This window comes from Bicyclus anynana, chromosome 18 (genome assembly GCF_947172395.1).
Source record: "Bicyclus anynana chromosome 18, ilBicAnyn1.1, whole genome shotgun sequence".
NCBI lineage: Eukaryota > Metazoa > Arthropoda > Insecta > Lepidoptera > Nymphalidae > Bicyclus > Bicyclus anynana.
Window position 1 is genome coordinate 3399991 of NC_069100.1, and position 26662 is coordinate 3426652.

The 26662-nt window shown below is 36.3% G+C and overlaps 1 protein-coding gene across 1 annotated transcript in view; it reads right to left on the reverse strand.

Moving 5' to 3' along the window:
* The window catches only part of LOC112056178 (uncharacterized), a 69224-nt gene extending 47865 nt beyond the window's left edge, over positions 1-21359 (reverse strand). Inside the window, exon 1 of the mRNA XM_024096551.2 lies at positions 20967-21359. Within this exon, the coding sequence (XP_023952319.2) occupies positions 20967-21144 (178 nt within the window). The 5' untranslated portion in view covers positions 21145-21359. The remainder of the gene's footprint in view (positions 1-20966) is intronic.
* Between the last annotated feature and the right edge of the window lie 5303 nt (positions 21360-26662).

Genomic DNA, 26662 nt, shown 5'->3' on the forward strand with positions numbered 1-26662 from the left:
GTTGCTAATATTTCGACTATAATAACAATAAAAAAGTAAGGATAAAGTAAGGATACTTTAACGAACACAACATTGTAAAAGTTTAGATTTTCAAATAGAAAAAAAACTACTTGTAGCTTTTACATCAATCTATAGTAGATACGTGATCGGCGTACGCAAGATTGATATCCGCCGTGAGAAAGTAGATAGGTAGGGTATAAGATCTAGAGCGTAAAATTATCTGTGCTCGAGCTAGTAGGCAAGTATAGAGTGTAGACACCGGCAAGTAAGTTGAACCAAAATGGCGGTCATCTGCGCAGGTACTTAATAGTTTTCTTTAATATGTCAAATAGTTGAAAATTTTATACGCGATTATAATGTCATCAAGGTGTTGGTGTTGCTATGGTTACTCGTCCATACGTCGTTATAATCCCAAAATGTGATTTGCGCACAGCATAGGTCAACTTATAGCCCGCGTACAAGATCCCCAAGACTGTGATGGACCTGCCAATGCATAGCTTTAAGCAATGTGTTAAAAACATTTACTTAGTCGAGGTTACTACAACATGATGTGTTCCTTAAAGATAAAAGCGCTTGGAGGCCATTGGATCAGCTTCCACCTTCACACAGGAAATAAAACTATAAGAAATTGTAATTGTTATCAATTGTAAATTATAATACTGTATGACTTTTTCAAAAGAGCAACTGTTGAGTGTCTTGCCGGTATCTTCTCAGCAGAACCTGCCTTCCGAACCGGTGGTAGAATCTTTACAAATAGTCAACTGACGTGTCAAACGTGCTTGTAAACTGAGCCTACTTGAAATAAATGATTTTTGATTTTGATTTTTTGATATACTTGCATAGTAGGTACATTACTAATTATTTGAGTCGAGCTTACTCTACGATTAATGTTATGTAAAAAAAATTAATGTATGTAATGTAAAGTTTCATAATGAGTATGATGGTAAGATGCAATTAGATGGGCTTTTATCTTCTTAAGTACGAATAAAAATATAATTTAAAATTACCTATTTGACTTGTTAGCTTGGTTTTTGTTTTTTTTTTTCTATAAGGCCGGAGGCCTTTTCCTGTAAATGATAACTATGGTTTTTATATACAAAAAAACTATATTAACTATGATTGTTGAAAATAATATAAAATATATAGAACCTTTTTTTATCATAGTCTGTCTACTTTTCCATATGCATGTAGCTACGTGCCAAATCTCTGAACTAAAATGGTAATTGTTAAAAGAAATGACTTCTAAGAAATAAAACTTGATACTGCAGAGAGCTAGAATAATGTTTGGCACGTTCTTTAGAAGCGATGAAATATATTTAATTGATTAACGATTTCTACCTATACAAAGCACTACATCATCATCATCATCATCATCATCATCATCATCATCATCATCATTATCAGCTAATGGACTCCAAAGCTAGACTATATATTAAAAAGGTCTTAATGACCAAACACCAAGAGCCTGGGCCGCATTCAAACAGCGGGTCCTTGTTTCTCGCTGCCATAGGTCCACCTTATTGAGGTCGACCAATACTGTTTTCCGTTTTAGGGCTCGCCATTCCGTACCTTGGTACCCCAATCCCCAACGTCCATTGACTCTTCGAACTAAGGCCCAATTGCCACTTCACTCGTTTAGTTATCATCCTTCTTCAAAATTAATACTCCATAGCTCCAGCCCATATGTTATTTTAATAAAAATTTACAATAACCTACCACACCATATACGAAATGAATAAAAAGATATTGCATTAAAAAAAAATTAAGGGATTTTCTGGTCGAAAAGTGCTACTAAGCGTAAAGGACTACATGAATGTTAAAGAAAACAAAAAATAAATTAATCGGTCTTTCTATCACTCACTCGACAACTAAGGCTACGCCCAAACTAGATATTCATAACTTGCATTAAAAAATAGAATTGCATAATAAAGTGTAACTAGTGTAATTATTATATTGTATAATGTAAAATGTTTTGCTGGAATATCAAATAAATTTTCCTAAGAACTTAAAATAAAAGTTATGTAGGTAACTTTGGTTCTTTTACGTATCTCATACCTGAATCGATCACGCAGAGATACACCGAGCATAACTCTATGCATCGCCTGCTGAGTGACTCTGAGCTTTCATAAGAAGCTCTTAGTTAGCAGAACATATCTAAAACCTTCCGAAATTCAGTCCACCCTTTAGCTGTTGAGCTATTAAGGTTCGAAACAATAAAGTTGCGCCAATGTTTGCAAGCGATGATGTAGTGTTTGCATTCTAACGCCTAATTATGTGTGTACAACTCCTTATCAGATAAGCACCTCATACATAGATTGCGTATTTTAAACGGAAACCGAAATGGCGTCATTGTTACTACCTTTTAAGGAAACTTATAATTTAAATTCTATTTGAATGACTTTATATCTAAGCGCAAACAGATGGAGTGACTTTGTTTGATAGAAAATCATCATCATCGACCCATTTTGAATGGGCTACTGCAGGTCTTAACCCTCTACTCTCCTCTAAGAGAGAAAACCTAACATCCATGCCATTTTCCAGAATTGCGTCTGATAACAAATATACTCCCTTAAAATTGTCCGACAAAGCCATCACTTGATTTTCAATACCTTACTCTATAATTTATCTAATCTATTCTTCAAAAATCAGCTCCTCGGAACTTTTTAACTGGAAGATGTTTCACTACGTTCGTAATTTTGAACGACTCTCCATGAATATCACAATACACGAAGTTTGAGGAACTTACTAACTTAAGATCTAATGTTCTATACTTAGTCTACCGAGTAAATTTCTCCCCAGAGGCATACATTGGCTTGCATTTTATAGATGTAAAACTGCACTGCCTACCCTGAGTAGTCATTACGAACATGCATTTCTGAAGGTAATTCCCAATTTGTACATGTACTTACCAGTAGCGACGAATGGAATTCAGATGAAGGTAAGCCGTCCCAAAGAAAAGGAAATTCATCTAGCCTGATATAAACTCCGGTTTCTCATATCTGGTTACAATAACAATGAATATGCATAGATTTTTTAAAAGTAACCCTGCGGGAATCGGCTTGCCTCTTCGCCGCTAGTACCATACTCTAGTTAAAAACCTTGTACACCAATTTGTACGCACATTGTACAGACCCTACTCTAGTTAGAAACCTTGTACACTGCTAATAGTAGCTCTGACGATCTCTGTGGCGCAGTGGTATGCGCAGTGGATATACAAGACCTAGGTCCTGGGTTCGATCGCCGGCTGGGCCGATAGATGTTATCTTAATTGGTCCAGGTCTCGCTGGAGGGAGGCTTCAGCTGTCTCTAGTTACCACCCTACCGGCAAAGGCGTGCTGCCAAGCGAATGGGGATGATGACTAGGTTTGAATATATTGATTTTTATGATACATTCGGGTAAATAAGGTTAATGTTAACTAATTTATACATAAAAAGCAAAGATTGTCTGGATATTTGCAAAATAAATAAGATTATAAAATTTCAAAATGTACTAAATTTTTTTTTATGGTAATTAGTTGAAAATTCATACAGTTTTGGCTTGCTTACATTAAATGTGACATTTTTCAATACATGAACTATAAACATAAACACATAAATAATAAAGATATTAGTAATTTTGTTTGAACGCCCATACAAATCAAATGATCAGCGAGCCAACGACGTCACTAAATTGTGCCATTTTGTATGGGTATTTTTCAGGGATCCGCGGCAGCGCCGCAAATATGACTCTGTAGCTTCGAAAGTAATGATCGTAGATACCCTGTTCCTTTTACAAAATTGCTTTACTATTAGCATACTCTTAATTTATATACAATTTAAAAAACAGTCATCATCCCTATTGGCGTTCCGGTACGATGTCGCATAGAAAGCGAAAGGGGTGTGAATTTTCACTGCCCAAGTTAGCTCGCTTCCATCTTAGATTGCATCATCACTTATCAGCTGGTGAAATTGTAGTCAAGGGCTAACTTGTAAATAATTTCCAGTGACCCTGTATATTGTATTGCAGAAGGAATGTTCCAATTTTAACTGTAAAATACTACGTATAGATGTACCTATCCAATTTAAAAACTATATAAGTATACGCCACTACTAATAATTATAAAAAAACGATCGCTATATGTTTCCAGTGACCCTGTATATTGTATTGCAGGATGAATGTTCCAACTTTAATTGTAAAATTGTACGTATAGGTACCTAGTGCCTACCCTATTTAAAAACTATGTATAAGCCACTACTAATAGTACCTCGAACTTAGATCTTACGTACATAACCAACGGCTTGCATTTCATAGATGTAAAAATGCACTACTTACCCAAAGTATTCACTACAAACTTGCATTTTAGAAGATATATTTCAATTCGTATACATAGTACCGTATACGCCACTGTCAATAGTACCTCGAACTTAAGACCTTTCGCCCTACAATCGCACTAGCTAACCGCTACACCCATGCATACATAACACGGGTCGTGAGTCGCGTTGCGTGCCCGCAATCACCGATACGGAAGCCCAGTTAGATACGATGCTTCTAGATCATGCGCGGCTCTAGCATCACTACATTAGTAGGCACATTAAGATAGCGTACCATCGGAATCTAGGTAATACAAGTGCTTATACATACCTACCGTTTTCATTCAAAGGCATTCGAAATTAATCTATCTTTACTAACCTATAATAAATCTGTAAAGAGGTCAATTCTGTACATGAAATATATTTCCTAAATAACTATCAGGGGGAGTAAATCTGTAGAGAGATCAATTTTGTGCATTTCCAAAATAACTATGAGGTGATTGGTGATCGATACTGATGCCAAAAATGCAATCAGTAAAGTTTTTGAAACCAAAACTACTTGACGGATTTTAACAAAACTTGGTACAATTATTCTTCATACTCTTGGGCAGGTTATAGTATACTTTCATCACGCTACGATCAATAGGAGCAGAGCAGTGAAGGGAAATGTTGGGAAAACGGGAGAAGTTACTCCATTTTTACAGCGATACCACTGTAAGGGCTGGATTAAAGAGGTCTAAGGGCGGACGAAGTCGCGGGCGTCCGCTACATATATATAAATCCGTAAAAGGTAGAATGTTGAGACGATGACGCCATTGTGGTTTAACAAGGGTTGTTTTAAACCCCTGACGCAAAAAGAGGGATGTTATAAGTTTGACGTGTCTGTCTGTCTGACAGTCTGTCTGTGGCATACCTCCCGAACGGATGAATTTTTTTAAGGTGACTTTTGTGCGAGTATTCTGAGACAGACGTCTTACGTGGCAGGTCCTATATACATAGGCGTATATAGCTCCGAGCCCACCCAAGAATGGTCCAGTGCCCACCCTAGGATACTGGGCTACCGATTTGAAATTCTATGATGGACGCGGAAATACTAATGATTTTTTTTTAAATATCAAATAATAACCATTACAACTTATAATAAAGAAAAACCAATAATAAATATTTTGAAAAATATCGTTTGACCTTTTCGGATACCTACCCTAGATAATAAAATAAGTCGAGTCATCAAATATTGTTAACGAAATTTTTGTATTGAGTGTCTCCTCTGTTCAGTAATATGTGGACCCACCCCAGGAAGTTATCCTAGATACGCCAATGACTATACAATAATTGGTCTAAGGTCCAGGCCCAACAACCTGCATTGAAGGAGCATGGTAGGTCTAACTCTGATCTCTTATACCCCAAATAGGTGTGAGGAGTCCCTAAAAAAGATGAAGATCATAAATTATAGATAAACATCTATACTTCTATACTAATCTATACTAATAATATAAAGAGGTAAAGTTTGTAAGTTTGTAACATTCTTTAAATGGGGTAATCTTCGGAACTACTGGTCCGATTTCAAAAATTCTTTCACCAGTAGAATGCTACATTATCGGGGAGTGCTATAGGCTAAGACGAAGTCGCGGGCGTCCGCTAGTATAGGTATATGAAGGAATGGTATAGTAAATGAGAACTAGGTGCCATGTACCAGTTATTCAGTAGGTAACGGAAGAAACGGCAAAATTCGCAAACACTTTACTTAGTGGATAGTTTGCCAACGGTGCTGGTCGGCGAACGGTAAACAAAGATATGTTATATGCTGTTTGTCTCAATGAGGTTTCTAAATGACTAGCTTCAAGTGATAGATACTGTAATGCTAGCCACTCACCATCAAGCTCATATGCTTATCGGACATGCGTTAGACTTGACATCCGATAAAACTGATCGTGTGATTGAGCCGTGATAGCCCTGTGCATATGACCTCTGCCTTTGATTCCGGAGAGTGTGGATTCGTATCCCGTCCGGGGCATACACCTCCAACTTTTCATTTATGTGCATTTTAAGAAATTAAACACCCCCGACTTTCCAACTCCAGGCTTCTTTTAAAATTATTGACAGAAAAATTACAAAAACGTATTTTTTTTCTTAGTCTGGCCCGAAATTCGAATCCCCGTTTTACGTGACAAGGTAACCACGAAACCAGTAATTTATTTATACTTTATTTGTACACCACAACATAAGAAAAACAAATAATAAGACAGAAAAAAGTATAGTACGCTAATGCAGAAAAGCTCAAGCTAATAAGCACCTACTCTAGACGTCATGATCCAAAGTCTAAGAACTACTGATTCAACGCGTACGCATAGAAATATCTCTTTTTAGGTAGTAACGCGAAGTAAATATTAAACACGCAAACAGGATTGGAGGTCGCGACTCAGTTATGTGTTAAACAGTTAAAGCCTGCATTAGCGGAGATAACATAATAAGGACGGTGCGGATTACGACATGCATCCTTCATGTTTTGTGAGAACATGGTTTAGTTTAACTATTAAGGCTCGCCGCATATATTCATTTTCGGTATAGTTTTTCTATGGAAAACCAAATGCATGAAACGTAACGTATTCTAGTAGTAAGTATTTTCTTCATTCGGAATGTATATTCTCGCAAGAGCCGTGATAGCCCAGTGGATATGACCTCTGCCTCCGATTCCGGAGGGTGTGGGTTCGAATCCGGTCCGGGACATGCACCTCCAACTTTTCACTTGTGTGCATTTTAAGAAATTAAATATCACGTGTCTCAAACGGTGAAGGAAAACATCGTGAGGAAACCAGAGAATTATCTTAATTCTCTGCGTGTGTGAAGTCTGCCAATCCGCATTGGGCCAGCATGGTGGACTATTGGCCTTACCCCTCTCATTCTGAGAGGAGACTCGAGCTCAGTAGTGAGCCGAATATGGGTTAATGACGACGATTATCGTAAGAGAGCCTTTGCGAATAAAGAAAAACGTAAAGTATGCGGTCTCACGCAATTCCAAATCGAAATAATGCATTAGGAAAATGTATACAGAAAATGAGTGTATGCGGCCGGCCTAATACTAGGATACGCGCCAAACTTCTAGTCCGTTTTGACATTGTCGAAATACCGAACTGTTGTAAAGCGGCCTTTACACGTACAGTTGGAACCGCGGTAAAGTGCACGCGTGGACGACTGACAGTCCGTTCTAGCAGATCGGTTTAATGCATATAGCAGATAAAAAACTTATGAGTATAATACTTTCTTTTGTGCATCATTGGTTAAATAACCAATCCCACGCGCCATACCACTAGCTCTTCGACTACTAAGCTCGTTTGCGGCAGGTGTGGCTCGGCCGGCGCGGCCACATTCCGCCGCTGACCCAAATAGCTACTCTCAGTGACGGTCCTTTATAGGAATACCTCCTTATATCAGCTGATAAAACACCCTTTTTTGTGCTTCAGTAGTTAAAAAACCTTTCCCGCGCGCCACGCCACTAGCTCCTCGACTATAAAACTCGTCTATGACAGGTGTGACTCATCCGGCGCGTGTCGCTTTGATAGCAGACAAAAAACTTACAAGTCTAACACACTCTTTTGTGCATCATTGGTTAAATAACCAGTCCCGCACGCCATACCACTAGCTCCTCGACTACAAAGCTCGTCTGTGGCTCAGCCGGCGCGGTGTTTCCGGCGCGTGTCGCTTTGATAGCAGACAAAAAACTTACAAGTCTAACACTCTCTTTTGTGCATCATTGGTTAAATAACCAGTCCCGCGCGCCATGCCACTAGCTCCTAGACTATAAAGCTCGTCTGTGGCAGGTGTGGCTTGGCCACATTCCGCCGCTGACCCACATAGCAGCGCCGCGCCGAGCGACGGCCCTTTATAGGAATACCTCTTTTTTCCACAGCCTTATGTAAACAAATGCCCCGCTAACTACTTTCATTGCGTTTTCGCTTTGCTATTAACAACTGAATTGGAGTTGTAATATCATTAATCTAATATAATCGGATGCCCGCGACTTTGTCCGCCCTCAGACCTCTTTTATCAGACCATAATATTACCTTATTATCGCTGTAAAGGGTAAAGGGTAAAGGCCTTTACCCAAGAAGGGGCTCTAATCTCATAGATATTGTCAATATACTCACCAACTAACATTAATTAAGTATATTTTTTTTTTTTTCAAACTAACAATACTAACAAAAATGAAACGTGAAGAGATTTGAGAATAAATGGCTTTTTTATTTTTTTATTTTTTTATCGCTGTAAAAATGGAGTAACTTCTCCCGTTTTCCCAACATTTCCCTTCACTGCTCTGCTCCTATTAATCGTAGCGTGATGAAAAGTATACTATAACTTGCCCAGGGATATAAAGAATAATTGTACCAAGTTTCGTTAAAATCTTCGTAAATCGAACTTACAGACAGACAGACAAAAATTTTACTGATTGTATTTTTGGCATCAGTATCGATCACTAATCACCCCCTCATAGTTATTTTGGAAATATATTTCATGTACAGAATTGACCTCTACAGATTTATTATAAGTATAGATTAGTTGTGCTCGCGGTTTCGATCGCGTAGATCCTACTTCTGTGGGAATATGGAAAAATAAAGAAGCCTATACTCCGCGCGACGAAACAAGTCCCATTAACGCGGCGCTCATGTCATGGCGTTAATTTTCATCATGGTCTTATTGTCATCCACAATCCGATATCAAGCCGTTAGCGCTGCAGGCATATGGGCTTGTTGGATGGTTGGTGGCATTACATCATCAGTTACCTGCCAGTGAAAGTCCCATCACAATCGGTGACGCCGTTACATAGATAAGCCGGAACAAGCAAACAGACAGGCAAATATTTTTTTTTTAAATAAGTACTCTCCGATAAACGGGGATGTTCCCTGCTTCTCAGTCTATCTACTAACCACCTACTGATAATAGCTTTAAAGAAAAAAATATCAATATTCCGTAGAACTCGTAACCCTTTTTTTTTTTTTTTTAATTCTATACAAGTTAGCCCTTGACTACAATCTCACCTGATCATAAGTGATGATGTAGTCTTAGATGGAAGTGGGCTAACTTGTTAGGAGGAGGATAAAAATCCATACCCCTTTCGGTTTCTACACGGCATCGTACCGGAACGCTAAATCGCTTGGCGGTACGTCTTTACCGGTAGGGTGGTAACTAACCACGGCCGAAGCCTCCCACCAGCCAGACCTGGACCAATTAAGAAAATCTCAATCTGCCCAGCCGGGGATCGAACCCAGGACCTCCGTTTTGTAAATCCACCGCGCATACCACTTCGCCACGGAGGCCGTCAAAACCCGAACACGAGATATTTAGTACGCTACGTTTAATTATTGTACATAGTAGCACTGTGTTTAAACAACAGACGTACTACATTGTTTAACAAACAACCTTCGTTTACAGTAAAGAAATAGTGTTGTAGGTGTGTAGTGTTTGTATGTAAATAACTTGCAAAACAATATTAGCTACAGCCCACTGTAATATTTCATTTAAATTATTATCAGTCAATTGATACACACACAGATTTGAGCTCATTATAATATGGCCTGTGTTTTTGTAAAGCGCGAAGCCAAGACTTTCAATCCTATAGAATTCTTAGGTAAAGAGTCATAAATAATGAATTTACGGTCACCCTAATAGACTACAAGCCCCTGAACAAAAATTACATGTGAAATAAACCAACATGAATAACGCTTAGAAGGCTGTTACTATATCAGAAAATAACTCTACGGCATTTGTGCAATTCCTTTTGTACACATTGTCGGCCCAGACCCGATGTCATGACATCCTCATAATAATTCTAAGCACAAAGAACTAAAGGGTTGTTGTTGTCTAAGGGTTGTAAAACAATCAACTTCCTTCCAACTTGATAGATCATGAAAGGGATGTTGGAAAGACATTTCAGATATTTAGAGGACCCAGAACCACTTAATACTGCGAAATACTTCCCGGATATATAAAATAACGAAGTATAAAGTGTAAAACTGGTCAAAGTTACCCTAAAGTGCCGTTATTAACAAGCCTGTTTAGTCAACCAGTTTCCACAGCGATAGCCGATGCCAGGAAAATATTCAAAACACATCAACTTGTATGACCTTTGACAGATTTTATTATTCAGCGCTTAATGTATTCAAGAGCCGAACAAGTTTAGCTCAGAAAGTAGGTATTATTTTTTATACGTGGTAAAAGTTGCTTCAAACCGGTCTCGCATACAGCGGAGGTACAGTTTTAGGGGTCTTTGAAACTGTCAAAACAATCGAAGGGTCTTAAACGTATCCTTTATACGTATATTTAATTACAAATGAGGAGGAGGTATTATTTATTTACAAATGAGGAGATCCGCAGAAGAACCAAAGTCACCGACATAGCTCAACGAGTTGCGAAGCTGAAGTGGCAATGGGCGGGGCACATAGTGCGAAGAGCCGATGGACGTTGGGGTCCCAAAGTGCTGGAATGGCGACCCCGCACTAGTAAGCGCAGTGTTGGCCGACCCCCCACCAGGTGGACTGACGACATCAAGCGAGTCGCAGGGATTCGCTGGATGCAGGTGGCTCAGTATCGTGATGTTTGGAAGTCCCTACAAAAGGCCTATGTCCTGCAGTGGACGTCCATCGGCTGATATGATGATGATACGTATATTTAAACGTATCATTTGCGAGATAAGATATCCCGTGATAATCCAGAGTACAATGCTTTGGAATGGTGATTCTATCACCATTCCAAAGCCATTATTGGGATGTAATATGTAAATGTACCTACTATACGATACCTATTTAACTACTTATCTATATCTTTATCTATCTATCTATTCTACTACTACTTATAATAAAATTCTATATCTATATTTACAATAAAACTGGTCGATTTCCATACATTTATTTGCAATATGAGATTTTACTTATACCGTTTGTAACAAAAAACGTTAGCGTGGCGTAACGGACGCCAGCGCCACTCGCAAAAGGATGTTTTTTAAACTCCAGTGTCTCTATCAAAACCGTTTCAGCATTTTATGCGTAAAAACGTAACAAACAAACTGATTTAAACTACTTCTGGAGATAATTTACATTTAAAATAACCTTGTTAAATATAATAACGCTATTTTAAGTGAATGTAAAATTATAATTTACATTATCACATATAAACGTTACAACAAAACTATAATTTTAATACATTATCTTTGCAAATAATCGCCATTAAAATAAATTAAACGTGATTAATAGCTGTTAATTATATAAATTAATAGTAATACCTACAGAATTGATTTAAATAATTCATTACATTGCTTCTCATTGTCCAAGCTTCCTGGTTATTCGCTTTGTCTCTTCTAAGAGATATATAAAACGTAGTAAAAATAGATTTTTTCAAAATATAACGTTTGCTTTGTGACCTTGTGAATAATTATCCTATAAATCACGATTATGTTTCATGCTTTTAGTTTTACAATCGGTATCGTAAAATCGCTTGGCGGTACGTCTTTGTCGGTAGGGTGGTAACTAGCCACGGCGGAAGCCTCCCACCAGCAGGACCTGGACCAATTAAGAAAACCTCAATCGGCCCAATCCTCCCAATCGAACCCAAGACCTCCGTCATGTATTGTATAGATAAAATGTAAATGTAAATAGCGGTCGAGCTTCGCTTTGACTTATGTGCGCTTCTTTTCTACCCTTAGACCATTAAAAATAATTATTTTAAATGGTCTAAGTTCCTACCCCTACCGACATACATAGAACCTCCCCTATTTTTGAAGTTGGTCAAAAAATATAAACACAAGGGCATTGAATGCCGACCCAAACGATCATGTTATTACGCATACCTGCTTCGGTGACGTCATCGTCCTTCGAATGCCAAGGCGAACGCAAGGGGTCTTTATCTCGATACCTCGTCCAAAATTATGCCTTTTGGTTATGGGCTTTTGTTTTTGTGAAGGTATGTAGTGATGTCAGATTTAGTATTGTTACTAACCACGACCGAGATAAGTGTAATGACACCTCATAGGCACCTATCTACCTACCAGGGGCGGAGCTCCCGCCCTGTCAGCCGTTTCTATACTAATATTATAAAGCTGAAGAGTTTGTTTGTTTGATTGAACGCGCTAATCTCAGGAACTACTGGTCCGATTTCAAAAATTCTATCACTGTTAGATAGCCCATTTATCGAGGAAGGCTATAATAATATATTATCCCCGTATTCCCACGGGGACGGGACCCACGCGAGTTAAACCGCGCGGCGTCAGCTAGTCAATGATACATGGTGGACTACAAGAAACTGCTAAAGAGATTTACGGAATTTGCCGCTCGTCTATTGGGTCTCTCAACTAACTTTGATAAAGTGACCCTCCAAGGCAAGCTACGCTACTGCTACCTGCCATTCGCACGAGTTTTTTTAACGGACGTTAAAAAAGCGATCAAATATAGTATAAAGTCAAATGAAGGACTATGTCCAACGCCCAAAATTGAAAAAATGCAACACTGTTTAAAAACTCTGTCGTGTGAACATGTACTTGGGAATGCATTTGTTGTATTTGAACGCTTTTTTAACGTCCGTTAAAAAAACTCGTGCGAATGAGGGCTGAATTTCGAAAGTAAATCAAGTATGACAGTATTTGGCAAGGAATGTGTTGTACATGTAGGTACATACATTAGATAGGTATATTTAAATGAGGTATAGGATATTTAAAAGTGATTTTTTTTTTTAAATATTTAACTTATTTTTTTCACGTTGGCCTCCTTATTAACTGAATTAGTTAACTACAGTACTACTACTACATTAGTTAACCATAGAGTTAATTACGTACTAACGTACATAATACAATAATTATACATTCCAAAATCACTGTTAATCTGGATAACAAATAAATTGTAGACTTACTGCGTCGATTTTTAGACCTTGGCGGTGGACGTGGCACATCACTATTCGTCAACAACCTCCTCACTTGTGGTATAGGCACATCACTATTTGACATTTCCGGTACATTAAAAATGTTATTGTATTGTTTCTATAATAATTATTTCAATATATTTTAGAATTCAATATATTTTTTTTTTGCATAGATTGAAACTACAGTCCTATCACATCACTTATCGGTGACTGGATTAACATAATGAATGTTTTTATCGCAACAGTGGCGATATGCTATCGATTACAGATTTGTGTAGAATACCTACTCAAAATCTGATAAATAATCTGAGGTATTCGATATCAAGATTGAGATGTACGCCGATAATTTAATTAATATTTAAAAAAAAACAAGGTTTCATATGCACACAGATTCTGAATACAATTTTACCCTAATTGAGAATATTTCTTAATGTACTTAAAGCGCCCAATTAAAAATTCATCTTAATAATAATATTCAAAGTTTTGAATATAACTAATAGGAAATAGTAATAAGTCCAGTAAGAAATAATAATAAGTGAACGCTGGCGCTCTTTAATTTTTATTAAACGTGTTTTTTATTAAAATTTTTCTGTTAATGTTGTTGTTGTTGTTGTTGTTTTGTGATAAACAACAACAACAACAACAACAACATTAACAGAAGACGAAGAGTTAACGTTGTAAAATAAATAAAGGAAGATATAAGTGTCTAAAATCGGGAAAGATATGCTTTAATGGTTATTTTTTATGTCTTAAGAGTCAGATTAAACTGATAATTTTATAAATGGCACCTAAACAAGTTCCTAGAAAATGACCGGAAATAGAAATATACTATTTTAATCAATTAATTCAAATATAGAACTCTGCTCATGACAACGTGTAATGTGAGACAATGCAGCAGCTGATCACGAGAAAAAGTGCAAGATGTTCAATTGTATTGACATCTGCGTCTATAATACCTACTTTTTTCACGGCATCTGTTTATAGTGGCCAGGTATTTTTTTTATCAATCGACAAACAAACATCATTAAGCAAGAACGTAATACATTGATGCGCATTGCGCATGTAATAATTGCAATTAATTAAGTATAAGAATCATTGGTACATTAGTTACGTATTTACAATGGCTTCTCTTCTGTGTATTTAATTAGATCACCATTCCCGTGAGAATGCGGGGTAATATAATCGCTGATAATGTAGCTTTCCATCGGTGAAAGTTTTTTTTAAATCGTTCCAGGTGTTCCAGAACCAATTCGTAACAAACAAACGAAAAATCTATTCTTTCCTTTTCGTTTAAATCAAGATAAAGATAACTAAGGAAAAATAGTACTAAGTCAAAAAAATAAACAACAGAATGACGTTGCTTAAGTCAAAAGTAAATTGAATTAAGTCAAAAGTAAAAACATGAATATAATTAAAGATTTTTAACTATTAGATATGTCACTAGCGCGTCCAAACTGACGCGAACAAAGGTGGCTAATTGTCTTACGTAGGTAATTTAATTTAGTCGCATCGAAAGTTATTTAAATAATTAATATCTAAATATTGTGTACTATGTCGAGTAATGTGTTCAGGTTGCCTTAAAACTATATACATGAATAATGTAAGTAAACACAAGATTGTGCATGTGTGCGCTTAGATTAGCTAAATTTGGATTTTTTTGCGGTGATTTTGTAGGTACTTAACATATCTAATAATATAAAATCGTTGAATATAATAATATATACAGATTATTTAGTGTAGAGCTAAATGAGACCATAATCTTCGGCAATATTGAAAGTAGGTACTTCTTATATAAAAAAAAAAAAAACAAAATAAAAAAAAAGCATTTTATTTCCAGTACATAAATACATGAGTGAGAATTAACTACTTTAAAAAAAATTGTATGTAACTATTTCTATGGTATTTATTTAAAAAAACTATATTTTACTGGAACCCCCCTCAGGTAAAGGCCTCCTCCAAAGATTTCCATTTTTCTCGGTCTTTAGCGATTTGTAGCCATTGTGGGCCTGCAATTTTTTATTATCATTGTCCCATCTAGAGTATGGTCTACCTCTGTAGCGTTTGCCCGCTGGACCTTTCCATGATGTCACGGTTTTTGTCCATCTTTTGTCTTTCTACTTCTTATTGCATACAGCTTGGCAAAAAAGTGTAGAAACGGAACTAAATTTTTTTTCCCTCTTACAACACTGTTCAATTTGTTAGTGCCTATGCTGTCAAGTTATTATTCTGTCGGCTTTAAAGCGTATGTTGTTACCGTTACGTTTACGTTTCCCGTATTTGTGTTGCCATATCGGCGATAGTGGCGCCTCTATTAATTTCTTCTCTTTTTTGCCAGACTATATCTACTTATAATATGTTTAGCATTAGCAGTGGTATAAATCACAGAAAATATATTCTGGTATAAATCAAGTATATACCTAAACAAGCAGAAACTTCGATTTTCAATACCAAGAATAGTTTTTGTTATTCATTAGTCGATCTTATAGCCAAGGTCGATTCGTTAAAACCAGTCGAGTGATTTGATTTAACGGCATTCCGTCGAAGTTAATTGAAAATAACTAAGGTATTTTTACTTCAAAAATCACTTTAAATAGCGACGAGCGAGCTAGAACATTAGAACCGAAAACAGTAAGCAAATGCCAAATTAAACTTAAGTCAAAAACTAAGAAGCCTCCTGTTTCAAAAAAATTACCCCGAAATTAAACTCTACGCTAACTTTCACGCTTTATTGAATTTCCTAGTTTTTTGCACAGATAATAAATCGAATCTGTGGCCAATAAAAAACACATTACCGCCACTTTGCCGACGGTAAATAGTAATTTCGCGGGTGTACTAAACCGTTTACATAACAAAAGAAAGATGGCCACAGCACGGATATTGGAAAGTGAAAACATGCAATGTTGACATGCCGCCATGTTGTATGGCTAAGCGACTTCCTGTCGTTGATCGATTGGTATCATTCTCGTTTTTTTTATTGGAAAAAGAAGGTGCATTGATGTGTTTTTTTTTTATTTATGATTGAACTTGACCTGATTTGACTTTAGGTTATACCGACCCAATGGACTTCGTACCATGTAAAATTGCTAAGCACATTTTGATATTTCAGCATTTGCTTTGAATTTTCACATTTCTAAGCAAACTCTTTATACGGACAAACAAAAATTTTAATAAAAAAAATACAACCAACTTCAAAACCTAAAAACGCACCCACTAAACTAAAAAGTGAAAAATAACATCATAATATGTTCTACCTGCTGATCAGTATGAAGGCGGTGCTAAGCCTCAGCAATACGAATTAATCAAGGCCAAACACAAGGTAGTTACTGTAAACTGTTAAGGAGTTCCCTTAATTGTCCTTGGTCTTCATCACCAAACCCCTAAATGACAGTCACAACCTATCTATGTGGAAAGTTCTCATTAATACAAATTAATCAAGCCCAAACACAAGGTAACTGCTGTAAATCGCCGAGGAGTTCCCTCGTCAGTTTTATGGCTGCATCATCAGATCGATTTTAAACCTTCATGAAATTGTAGTGCTTAAAAGTACTTAATGGAAAAGATTACGAACACACTAGACACCCATATAATTTTCGAAAGTTCCACTCAATTTCTCCAGGATTCCATCATCAGATCTTGACATGATGGCAATGGGACCAAATGGGGACTATACCGTTTCAAACAAAAAAAGAATTTTTGAAATCGGTCCAGGCGTCTTTGAGTAATCGGTGTACATACATAAAAAAAAAAAAAAAAAAATACCGACCGAATTGAGAACCTCCTCCTTTTTGAAGTCGGTTAAAAATTCATAGACACCAGTGGAGTGCAAAAGGTTTTTAATTAGGGTACGCACTGGTAAAAAAAATGGAAATTCCTTGTCTAATTATGTCGATACATAATTAGACAAGGAATTTTAATTTTACATATGGACTCGATAGTCTATAGGGTATGCAGTGTATTTTTGCATTTATGAAGTGCACGCCACTGATAGACGCTTTATTACTGCATCATCAGTCGTGAGTCGTCACTTAAAATTAGGTGAGATCGCACTTTGCGTTAATTTGTCAATGAATAATAAATTATTAAAAAAACAGGTTGTACGTGTGGGTTGTCACTGAGTACCTACCTACGTGGTTAAATAATAGTCACGCGACAAACAAGTTTGCAGATCTAAGCCCGGCTTAATTATCTGTTAAATTATACACAGAGCTCATTTTGTTTTTCCGAACTTCTTTTTGATTTTTCTATACAATTATACACTTTATTTCATAGAGATAAGGTATAAAATTGGTTGCTTTCAGTTTACGGTTAAGTTAAGGCAGTCTAGACGAAGAAAATGGTTTTCTTATTTTCATGAAGTCTGTCAGACAACCAATTTTGCGTGTCCGTCTTACGCTATATAATTTCAACAACTAATCGCTTGAATCGTAATTTAGAAGACTAACTAACTTCATTATTAATTATTTTAACCAATAGCGACGCAACCGGAAATACTGCTATCTCTTTCATTGCTTTGGGATGAAAGAGATGGGATTTAGTGACACATTTCAGCCAATAGCGGCGAAGTTGTCCGCCGGTATTATATTTAACGGTCTTATACATTTCTTATATCGGATCTCGTAGAGTCCTTTTCATGAAAGAAGTCCCGCGGCTAAAACCTGAACTAAAATTGACAGCGGCTTACACAAATGACAATAAGACCGCCATTACCAAATGACAATCAGCGCCATTAAGACATTAGCGCCGTGGTGACTTCTTTCATGAAAAGGACTATACCGAATAGATAAAAAGGACCATAGGGAAAGAGGTGAGAAGTTTGTGTAGTGTTACTTGTATAGGGATAATGTGTATTGCTCAGCTATACGTATTTATAATAAGTTGCCACCGCACAGTTATGACATGTCATTTTTGTCTTTTAAAAAATATTTATTGAAATTATTATTATATAAAAATTATTACTGTGTAAAAGACTTTTTAAATGACAAATTCTGAATGCAACAATAAATGTAATCACTTATGATTTTATTATAAATTATTGACAATTTTAATTTTAATTTCTGACATTAATTTTTAATTTTTGACTTCATTTTTTTAATTATATGACATTGATTGATTTAATGTTGCATTACACCTGACATAGCATTTATATTGACATTGTTTAATGGATTCTGATAGTATATTAATTATTTTTATTTGATGTTAAGAATGCTTCGTCAAATTATGCTAATGGTACTTGTATTTTTTTTTTATTATTTAAACCATGTTCACCGATTGAAAATTTAATTATTGGAATTATGGAATTATTAGTTAGTATAATATTATTTTTAATATTCATACACCTGTCAAGGTAGAAAGTATGTATGTCTATAGCAAGTTCTGTAAACCTTCTGTACTTTCTCATGAATAAATAAATTATTATTATTATTATTACAAGCTCGTTTTTCCGAAATAGGAGTCCGAATAACGGACAAATCCAACGGCAAAAGCTGTATACACACTTAATTTGTATTAGTAGGCTATACGCAGTAATCCTATCCCGTACCTAATATCTTATCTCTAAATCCAAACACCTTCCTTTACGCAAGGTAATATAGTACCTACCTACTTATGTTATCTGCCTATTTGCTTAATAGACGTGAAATATTAGCTAAGTACTAGTCGGGCAGATAAAGAATTCCTATTGTACAGCTCACATCGTTTAAAGTTGTGATATGAGTCCACAGAGTAACCAGAAAGAGTCTTTACAAGTAACATGTGAAGCCGGTGCAACCCATAAAAAAACAAACGTCACGCGTCTCCTCGACAACCGCATAAACAAACTTTTTTCATAACTTGCATTTCAAAATTTAACACTAACAACAATTACGTAAATTAATTAATACTCCATCTTATTTCTTTAGTTTTTGTGAAAAGTTTTTAAAATATTTAAAGACATAAGACGCCATTTTTTTGAATAATATTGAAAATTACTGCTGCGACGGTTCGTGTCGTACTGACTCGAGAATGTATTAGTTTTTGAATTTTGTATTTGGAGCGGCTACGACACCGTCGTGTTCCGTATGGTCTATCTGTATATTATTGATTAGTCTGTGTATGAGTCAAAGATTTTTAAAACCCAGGAATCAGGTCCACAACCGGCGATTGGATTAATGATGAGGTGATCAGGTGAGAACTCATCACGCTGAAACTACTGAATGAATTCAAATGAAACTGAGCTCGATTTGAGGTACCGTAATACGGAGAAAATTATAATATAATTTTTATTCCGAAAATAAAATAAGAAGGCCGTGAAATAGGGGTTGAAAGTTTGTATGGAAAGTCCTACAATTACAGTTTTAAAAATTTGTTCTAAAATCATGATAAAAATACGAAATATAAAGTAATTCTACAATTTTTTAAAGTCAACCCCTAAAGTGGTGAAATAGGGGATGAAAGTTTACATTGATTTCCACGCAGGCGAAGTCGTGGGCGACCGCTAGTTATAAATAAAAACACATTAGCTTCATCACTTGTCATCAAATATGTTTACAAGCGCTTGTCATTGAATAAGAACATTAAGTAACTTAGTAGGATTAACACACGCAAAACTGTTAGACGCAGTTATACGTAGAACATAGTCTTTGGTATAATGCCTGTATTACTAAAAATAGACCTTATTTTGATAGCAGTAAAGACTAATCACTTCCAAGTACAACTAAGCACGTATACGCTATTGTCATTCAAAATTACACTCAATGTGTATTACAATAGAACAGCTTTTTAATTGAACATAGGTTAAAATAAAATGAACCTGTCTTCAGGAATTTTATTTAAGGAATTTTGTATTTTGTGACTATAAAAATAAGGTTGATGTTTGCAAATCATTTCTATATATTTGAATCTAACACTAAAAAGTGTTAAGTGGCTTAAAAAGTTTTTTACACTAGCGACAGATATTAAACAAAACTTTCTATGATTTCTCTTTTAGTGTGATTTTAGTGTTATTGGTTTTGAAAAATGTGCAGACACTTGACTTTGCTAAATTTATGTTAACTACTTGACAATGTGGTTTCACTTATGCTAGGGAGGTACCTAAGTAGGTAAGTAAATAATATATTTTAGGGATGTACTTATTCATTATTTTTTACTGTTGACAAATTTTTACTTACTTAAAAGTATGACAACAAAATTGTAAGTAGGTAAATACGTAGGTACCTATTTACTAAGGTATTATGTTTTTTTTTTAAATAATTGTAGCTACTGTGCCTTGTGTATTTTTTAATACTCTTTTAAAGTGCGTACTTACTTAAGTTTACAGTTATGTACCTATATATTAAGTAGGTACTAGGTAGGTACTTATTAGGTAGGCAGGTAGGTGGGTACTGGGTATTACATAGGTAGGTAGTCCGCATATTTCTTAAAACTACTGACCCTATTTTGAAGATACTGTTAATGGCGTGGTAGATACCCATGGTATAGGTAAGTAGGTAATTACGTAGGTAATCTACCAATTATTTAACTAACTACTTAATCCCATTGAAGAATTTACTCATTTACAAGGTGATTAACATAATTCCGATATTTTGAACTAAAACCTTAAAGTATAAAATTTTAATTAAAGCATAAACAAAGTGTGCCAAGACAAAAAACTTCGTTTCTAGATCTGATTTTGAGAAAAAAAAAAACAGCGTTATAACTAAGAAAAATTGTTGTATTGACTTGAGTTTATCGCATCTGAGTATCTACACGTTGATCTGATCTCATCTTTCAAATCTCAATCGAGATAAAAAAAATCTTACCTTTGCGGGATTTCCAATACAACTTCCTCAAGTAATAAGCGGCAACAATTATAATAAACGCTGCTATGAATGCACCAATCGCAGCCCCAGCCACACTGCCGGCACCAAAGCACTCTTCCTGCCCCAAAACACACGGCAAAACGACCGTCACAACCAAAAACTTTAACAAAACACCCATTTTTATAAATCTAAAACATCACTATATGGCACTAAAAAGTTTTTGCTGTTTTAAAAAAATAAAGTTATCACATTCCTAATTTGAATTGTTCAAAAAGTGTTGAGACGAAGGTTTGTTTTGTTTTTTTTTTTAAATAAAGACGCAAAGGCGTGCACCGCGTCAGCCTGCGCGGTCGACTATGGAGGTTTTCGTTACGTAGCCGTTGGTTCGCTTCGTGAATAGACTGTGATTGTGGGACAGGCAGAGCGTGTGTGGAAAACGTGTTTGGACTCCGGTATTGTGGCCGTTGGAGCGGCAAGACCAGTTTGTTATTAATATTAATTTATTTGTCAAACGACTCCAAAAAAGGATAATGTTCTCAATTTTTTTTCACTAGATACTTAGATATGTGGCGCCATTTAAACCACCATCCATAAGCTCCAGTGATATTGGTCCCCGAGCTAGGAACTCAGTTTCATGGGCAATATCCACAAAGCCCGGCCCAAAAGTGGCACAATGTTTGACAGTGTTGTTTTTTGCAGCCTAAAAAGGTTTTAGTCAGCTGCGATTCCAATAGTGGGTTAAGAAGGACTAGTACCTTTCAAACATGTAAAAAAATATACATATTTCATTAATTTTCTCGTTTAAATATTTACAAGATTTTTTTTTATTGAGAAAGAATGCATTATGGAACTTAAGCTAACTTATCCTAATAACTATACAAATCATGCCCACGTGGAATGGTGGCAAGAATACTGGCTGCATTTCCGCGCTGGACAGCCAGGCTGATCCTTTGCGCAAAAAATGAGCCAGCTCTTCTGTCACCAGTCGAGGCAACTAGCCGCGGTGAAATGATTCGATATTTTTTTTGGCACTGCGACTCCATGGCCCTAGGGTCTCCACGGCAAAAGGTACAAATATGTAACTCTGTGATAAGAAGACATACCAGATTATATTCTTTCTTCGAATAAAATATTCATGTGTTTACTCATAATTTACTTATGGAAAAACTTCAGCGCAAGCAAGATCAAAGCAAAAATAATGTTTAGATCATTGATTTTGAGTTTCATTTGACTAGCCATATAAAGTTACCTCGTTGGTTCAATGGTTAGTCTAGGCTTCAGGTCACATAGGTTCGAGTCTTGGATCGAACCATGTAATACTGATCTTTTCTAGTAAGAAGCTTTCAGTAAAAATTCTTTGCCCGGAGTGGTGGTTGAGTCAAAGTTAGTGGTGTAACCACTGTGACTCGGAGAGCACGTTAGGCTTAAAGTGGTAGCTTAATAATTTAACATTATTAACTTAACATGGCCAACCACCATTGGAACAGTGCGCTGGGTCAAACCTTTCCTCCAATAAGGAAGCAGGCCTGGCCCTGTGGTAGGGCTTTAAAAAGGCTGATAATGATGATTAATTGACTAATCTCAACCACAAGGCGAGTGGACTGTCCCTGTCTCAAATAATAATTTAAGATTTAATGTCAATGTAGGTATTAGTTTAGATTTTATGGTTGTTTTGGCTGTGTTCGTGGCGTTACCCAATCTGTGGTTCCAACCGAAAATCAGCGCTACGTGTCCAAATTCAAATGGTCATGTAACATTGGGCTAAGCTGGGGCCATTTTCTGGGTTATGCCACACAACGCAGGGTATTGTCCTGGTGTACTGGAGATATTGTGATGTGTGGCATAATTTAGAAATAAACGCATTTTTCTTCTCAAATACAGGTAGATTCATTAAGAAGGAATTTTCTATATCGTACAATTGGTACGAATAATGCCTAATTGAAAGCCTCGTGAAAGCCACTGCATGGCTCCTTTAGCTATAAAATGAAACCTTTTTTCTTCAAATCGCAACTGTCCGTCACTTTGTTTCCGGTGCCTTCCGCTTCACCTTTTTTATTGAGCGCGCACGGTCACAATCTTTTGTTAGTATACAGGTACTATATTGACAAAAGCGATTGCCCGTAACGACCCTGGCTCGCTATTGTCTCATCAATCATGAAGGCAACCCTGTCTGGCTATTTTGAAACTTATTATACTAAATAAGAATAATTATTCACAAGTATTATAAATGCGTGTGTGTGTAACTCCTAAATTTCAGCGTCTTGTTATATTTTGCATATCATATTATCCATAGTTCGAATAGCCGATGGACGTTAGGGTCCCAAGGTGCTGGAATGGCGACCCCACACTAGTTGTGTTATGGACCCCCTACCTGGTGGTGGACTGACATCAAGTGAGTCGCAGGGATTCGCTGGATGCAGGTGGCTCTCAGGATCGTGATGTTTGGAAGTCCCTACAAAAGGCCTACGAGTATGTCCTGCAATGGACATGATGATGATGATTGTCTTTAAAGATTTGGATACAGAAGAGGACCAAGAATGACTCATCACGTCCAGAATAAATTCAAGCTTCAGACGGTCAGACCTCCAAAAAAAATTGGCCTCTAAAGATACAAATAGCTTTAGACCCTTTAGATAAAACGCCGCGTTTAGGTAGCCGATATTAATTAGGCATGTATAATATATAATACCAAATCATTCAATCATCAAAAAGAAAAAATAACCACAGTATTTAATAAGTTTCTCCTCCAACTTTTCAGTTTTGTGCATTTTGAGAAATTAAATACGTGTCTCAAACGGTAAAGGAAAAACATCGTGAGGAAACATGCATACCAGAGAATTTTCTTAATTCTCTGCGTGTGTAAAGTCTGCCAATCCGCTTTGGGCCAGCGTGGTGGACTATTTGCATAACCCCTCTCATTCTGAAAGGAGTCTCGAACTCAGCAGTGAGCCGAATTTGGCTTGATAATGATGATAAACCGATTATATGGAACTTTGACTGTTAGTTACAGAGAGAGTATTGATATTTTTATCCACAAAAACTCCATAGTATCTGCGGGATTTGTGAAAAACTGAATTTCACATTTCTGGTTTAAGATCTTTATTTTCTCAAAAGAATTACATTAAATTCGCTTATATGAGAAGTACAATTAACTCACTAAGGTAATTCACGTGTGTACATACTAATTAGACTTAAATCCTACATACAAAAAATTTAAATAAATAATTGCTAAAAAAAAACACGCACGAAATCGCGGGCGTCGGCTAGTTTTAGATAAATCTTAAAGAGGTCGTGCGCTTGAAATGCACAACATCACCTGTAAAAACGCGAGCGCAGGTATTCTCCCACACACACACCGCACGCACACATGCGCACTACTATACCGTGTATTATACGTTTTGTAACTATCAGCCATGTTTGTTGTGATGCCATCTACATTACGTAACGCAGCTTATTTGGTTTATTTATAAACTGGCTTCTTGGAACTTGGGGACTTTAGGACCGGTTCCGAATAAAAAGAAGGGTCACCTGGACCCGCGATTCGCGCAGGGTTAAAATTTTTTATGACGATTGTGGCATATTTTTGCGCGATTGAAGTGTTTTTTTTTATATGATGAGTTTTAAAAAAATAATAAAAATTAGGTATAATTATGTAGGTTTACAATAAATATTTAGGTACAGCTCGTGCGGATTAACTTGACACCTGGTTCGAATGATGTTTGTACTTACTGTTTTTTTTTATTCTTTACAAGTTAGCCCTTGACTACAATCTCACTTGATGGTAAGTGATGATGCAATCTAAGATGGAAGCGGGCTAACTTGTTAAGAGGAGGATAAAAATCCACACCCCTTTCGGTTTCTACACGACCTCGTACCGGAACGCTAAATCGCTTGGCGGTACGTCTTTGTCGGTAGGGTGGTAACTAGCCACGGCCAAAGCCTCCCACCAGCCAGACCTGGACTTATTATGAAAACCTCAACTGGCCCAGCTGGGGATGGAACCCAGGACCTCCGTCTTGTAAATCAATGCGCACAATGCGCACAAGTTATAAGTACTCTTAATAGAATGTTGCAAGAATTATGCACATTTAAGTTTAACAATGCAAACGGTTTTTATTTTAGATTATTTTTTTGTTTGTACTTATAAGGTAAAATAATAAACTTAGTAGTAAGTACTAAGTAGTTTCTATATTGATAACCTCTCCACTGTGTAGTCGGATTTCTAAGTGCAGCCCACTGTGGAGCCATCTTTAAAAGTCGAGCGTTCCAAGGTCACGCGTGTTTAAAACGCCCGATTGCATTAAAATGTATTATAGGAGCTATTTAAATATATTTTTTTGTTGGAATTGGTATTAAACAAGCACAATTATTACATTTATTAATTTTAATTAATAAATGTAATAATGCAGTAAAAACAAGTAATTTTAAATAAAATATTGAAATCCGAACGCGCGATAGTTGCCCGACTGTCGCACAAAACCCGCTATAATTTAAATTTTTACCTTTATTTCTAGATTGTCTTTGGTTTTTTACTTTTTCTATACATTATTTTACTCTACCAAAGAATAAAACACTCCTAATGTACAAAGATTAAAAAAAATATGATTTTGAAATCCTCGTCTGTAGACCGCGCTCCTAGAGCGCGGTTTTAAAAACTGTCAGTACTAATCACAGACGTGTTTTGTACAGGTTATGAGTGATTATATGCCATCCTTGTTCTTTTTACTACATGTGAAATAAGTTAGAGTGTGACAAGAATAGGTTAAAACAACAAAAAAAAGGTCAAAATGATATGAGTATGAAATCAATCTTTAGAAGCTTGATCCACACACAGGTTTTTCAAAATCAATCTTCTCAAGCGTGATTACACACACGAGGGGAGTGCAGGCACTTACCGGACACTGGACTTAGTAGACATATGTTCAACCTTAATACCTTGTTTAGACTACTTTAGTATTTTAGGTCGAACGATTTTTGGATTTACCGCCCAAAAATCGTTTGTACTCGACTAAAATACTAAAGTAGTCCGAACTAGGCCTAAGCTTCGAGACACAGATCTGTGGACTCTGTCAAGAGGCAGAGGAAACTTCTCTGCTCACTGTAATTGCCCAGCTCTAATACATAATTGCAGCCTCCATCTGTACGTAAGCCATATCTGCCATACGAGTACTCAATGTGCACTGTTTACCAGCAAAAAAAATAAAAATGAGGGTATAAATCGCTAGTCATTTTACACCTAATAATAATTATAATTAAGTTTTGATTATCATTTTATAAATCAATATTATAAAGCTGAAGAGTTTGTTTGTTTGCTTGAACGCGCTAATTTCAGACAACTACTGGTCCAATTTGAAAAGTTCTTTCAAATCGGACCAATGTATTCAAAATCGGGAGATATATTCCTATTGAGAGCTTACGCTGCGTGCGCTGCGTAAACGGTTAAAGTTTCGCAAAAATCACGTATGACAGAATTGTTCTCCTTTAAAATTTCTAATAAAAAGTTAGCGACAGTTCCCGCACAGTTTGTAAAAAACTGAAATCTACGCGGATAAAGTCGCGGGCGTCCGCTAGTCATTTTATAAAAAAGCAATAAATAAGCTGAAATGACATGCGTTTTCTACAATATTTTCTAATTATTTTGTTTGTTGGTAAACAGTGCACATCTAGTATGGCTTTAGTCTATGGCATTTCATCGT